This window comes from Panthera tigris, chromosome C2, assembly GCF_018350195.1.
Source record: "Panthera tigris isolate Pti1 chromosome C2, P.tigris_Pti1_mat1.1, whole genome shotgun sequence".
NCBI lineage: Eukaryota > Metazoa > Chordata > Mammalia > Carnivora > Felidae > Panthera > Panthera tigris.
This window is the reverse complement of record NC_056668.1, coordinates 150,202,434-150,205,904: the sequence shown is the minus strand read 5'-3', so window position 1 is coordinate 150,205,904 and position 3,471 is coordinate 150,202,434. Positions and strand designations below refer to the sequence as shown.

Genomic DNA, 3,471 nt, shown 5'->3' with positions numbered 1-3,471 from the left:
TGTGGGGTGATTGCCCAGCCACACCTGAGGCGTGCTCTCCAGTAACCATTCCTCATTTTTGCCCTATGGACGGGCTGAGAGTTTTCCAAATCTTCAGGCTCTGATTCCTCTGTAACAACTCCTTCAGCTTACCTCTCTCCCCTACCATTTTACTGGAAGCCGCACAGAGAGTCCAGGCTGCCCCCAGCCAAACATCCAGTCTTATTGTTCGCAAGTTCTACCATCCACAAGAGCCAACTTCTACCCGTTTTCTGTTCACGATGATACGTGTGTTCTCTGAGGTGAGGGAAGCTCTCTCTCCGGCCTCCTCCCTTCCTGCAGAGCCCTCGGCATGGTCACCTTTACTATCCGAATTTCCACCAACAGTCCGCTCAAGGCAGCCTCGGCTTTTTCTAGCTTGTGCCTCAGGACGCCTGCCTCCCACGCACTTCCAAAGCTTAAGCAACAGAAATTACTCTCGTCATGGTCCCGGAGGTGAGAGGTCCAAGATCAGGGTTGGTTGCCGGGGAGACCTCTCTTCCTGGCTTGCAACCAGCCAGCTTCTTGGTGTGCCCTCACACGGTCTTTTCCCCGTGCACGAAGAGAGAGAAAGAGAGAGACGGCTCGAGTGCCTGGGTGCCTCTTCTTCGTATAAGGACACCAGGCCTATGGGTTAGGGCCCCACCTTTATGATATCGCTGAACTATAATTATCGCCTTAATGGCTCATCTCCAAAGATGACATTGGTGGTGTCTTGGCCAGTTCGGGGCTATTATAACAGAAAACCATAGAGGGGTGGTTTGTAAACAACAGGAATTTGTTTCTCACCGTTCTAGAGGCTGGGAAATGCAAACTCAGGTGAGAACCCTCTTCCGGGCTGCGGACAGCCAAGTCCTCCTTGGATCTCATGGCTGAGAGCAGAGAGAAGCAAGCGGGCTCGTGATTCTTAGAAGGGCATTCACGCCATTCACCAGGGCTCTACCCTCACGACCTCATTTAATCCAGTTACTTCCCAAAGAACCCACTGCTTAATACCATCACGAGGCGGGGTAGGGCTTCAACATATGCATTTGGGGAGGACACAAATGTTCAGTCCCTAACAGGACTTCAGGGCTTCAACATCTGAATGGGGCAGGGGCAGCGATGGTTACAATTCAGACTGCATTTTGTAAATGAAAATATTTTTAAGGAACGAATCTCTCCTAGGTGCCTCTTTGACCTGGTCCTCCCGCCTCGATGGATTACACCCTGGAGCCCAATGTGACAACAGTAACTGACGACTACTATCCTGATATCTCGTCAAGCCCCTGCGACGGGGAACTTATCCAAAGAGATAACAAGTTGTTACTTGCCATCTTCTACTGTGTCCTGTTTGTATTCAGTCTTCTGGGGAACAGCCTGGTCATCCTGGTCCTCGTCACCTGCAAGAGGCTAAGGAGCATCACAGACATATACCTCTTGAACCTGGCCCTGTCGGACCTGCTTTTTGTCTTCACCTTCCCCTTCCAGACCCACTATCAGCTGGACCAGTGGGTGTTTGGGACTGCAATGTGCAAGCTGGTCTCCGGTTTCTATTACATCGGCTTCTTCAGCAGCATGTTCTTCATCACCCTCATGAGTGTGGACAGGTACCTGGCAGTTGTCCACGCTGTGTACGCCATGACAGTGAGGACGGCCAGAACGGGCACAGCCCTGAGTCTGGTCATGTGGCTGATTGCCGTCGCGGTCACCAGCCCGCTCCTGGTATTGTACCAAGTGGCCTCCGAAGACGGCGTTCTACAGTGTTACTCGTCTTACAGTCAGCAGACTCTGAAGTGGAAGATCTTCATCTACTTTGAGATTAACATCTTAGGTCTGCTGGTCCCATTCACCATCCTTATCTTCTGCTACGTGAGCATCCTGCACCAACTGAAGAGTTGCCCAAACCACAGCAAGACCAAGGCCATCAAGCTGGTGCTCATTGTCGTGGTCGCTTCTTTGCTCTTCTGGGTCCCGTTCAACGTGGTCCTCTTCCTCACGTCCCTGTTCAACATGAAGATCTTGGACGGATGTGTCCTGAGCCAGCGGCTCATTTATGCCACCCATGTCACAGAAACCATCTCCTTCACTCACTGCTGCGTGAACCCTGTGATCTACGCTTTCATGGGCGAGAAGTTCAAGAAACACCTCTCAGAAATATTCCAGAAGAGCTGCGGCCACATCCTCCTCTACGCAGGAAGACGAATCCCCAGGCAGGGCTGGGACAGGTCCTCCTCGTCTTGCCAGAACCCCTTGCGATCCTCCAGTATAGACAACATTTTGTGAGGAGGGGGCCCGGAAGCAGGCCTCTGCCTTCCTCCCTGCTCTTCCTTTAGGGGACACAAGTGATTTCAAGCTAGAGTCTGAGGCCATGTGAAGGGAGACTCTGAGAACCGGGGTCACGGGGACGCCTGGGCGGTGCAGTAGGTCGAGTGTCTGGCTTCGACTCAGGTCGTGATCTCCCGGTGTGTGAGTTCGAGCCCCGCGTCGGGCTCTGTGCTGACAGCTCGGAGCCTGCAGCCTGCTTCGGATTCTGGGTCTCCCTCTCTCTCTCTCTGCCCCTCCCCCACTCACGCTCTGTCTCTTTCTCAAAAAGAAATAAACATTAAAAAAAATTTTTTTTTAAGTATAATGTTAACTTTGGGATTTTTTTTTTCTTAGTTTTTGTTGAGTCTGTATCATATATCCATTTAAGTTTTATCAAATGCTTTTTCTTATCTATTAAGGTGAACCTACAGTTTTCCTCTATTATTCTGCTAATTTGGTGAACTACATTGTTTGATTTGCTTATCTTAAATCAACCTGCATTTTACCTGGAAAAAAATGACCTCTTGGTCATGATCCTTTTAATAAATAATTGGATTCTCAGGATTTTTGTGTCTGTGTTCATAAGAAATATTGCCCTATAATTTTCCTTATAAAATGTCCTGGTCGTGGGGCGCCTGGGTGGCTCGGTTGGTTGAGCCTCCAACTCTTGTTTTCAGCTCAGATCATTATCTCACAGTTTGTGAGATCGAGCCCTGAGTCGGGCTCTGTGCTGAGTGTGGAGCCTGCTTGGGATTCTCTCTCTCCCTCTCTGGCTACCCCTCCCCTGCCGTGTGCATGCATTCTCTTAAAATAAAATAAAATAAAATAAAATAAAATAAAATATCCTGGTCTGATCTACAACAACATGGATGGACCTAGAGGTATTATGCTAAGTGAAATAAGTCAGAGATAGAAAAACAAATACTATGTGATTTCACTCATATGTGGCATTTAAGAAACAGAACAAATGAACAAAGAAAAAAGACACAAACAAACAAACAAAACCAGATTCTTTTTTTTTTTTAATTTTTTTTTTAACGTTTATTTATTTTTGAGACAGAGAGAGACACAGCATGAACGGGGGAGGGGCAGAGAGAGAGGGAGACACAGAATCGGAAGCAGGCTCCAGGCTCTGAGCCATCAGCCCAGAGCCCGACGCGGGGCTCG

General features: G+C 48.9%; 1 protein-coding gene across 1 annotated transcript; it reads left to right on the top strand.

Annotated features, from left to right (window-relative positions):
* Positions 1-1,215: 1,215 nt before the first annotated feature.
* Positions 1,216-2,455, top strand: CCR8 (C-C motif chemokine receptor 8). Its single transcript, XM_007081015.2, has one exon. The coding sequence runs from the start codon at positions 1,216-1,218 to the stop codon at positions 2,281-2,283; it is 1,068 nt and encodes a 355-aa protein (XP_007081077.1). The 3' UTR covers positions 2,284-2,455.
* Positions 2,456-3,471: the final 1,016 nt, after the last annotated feature.

Excerpts from the sequence above, each read along its gene's own strand:
- CCR8 (XM_007081015.2), top strand. The coding sequence starts at position 1,216 with ATGGATTACACCCTGGAGCCCAATGTGACAACAGTAACTGACGACTAC.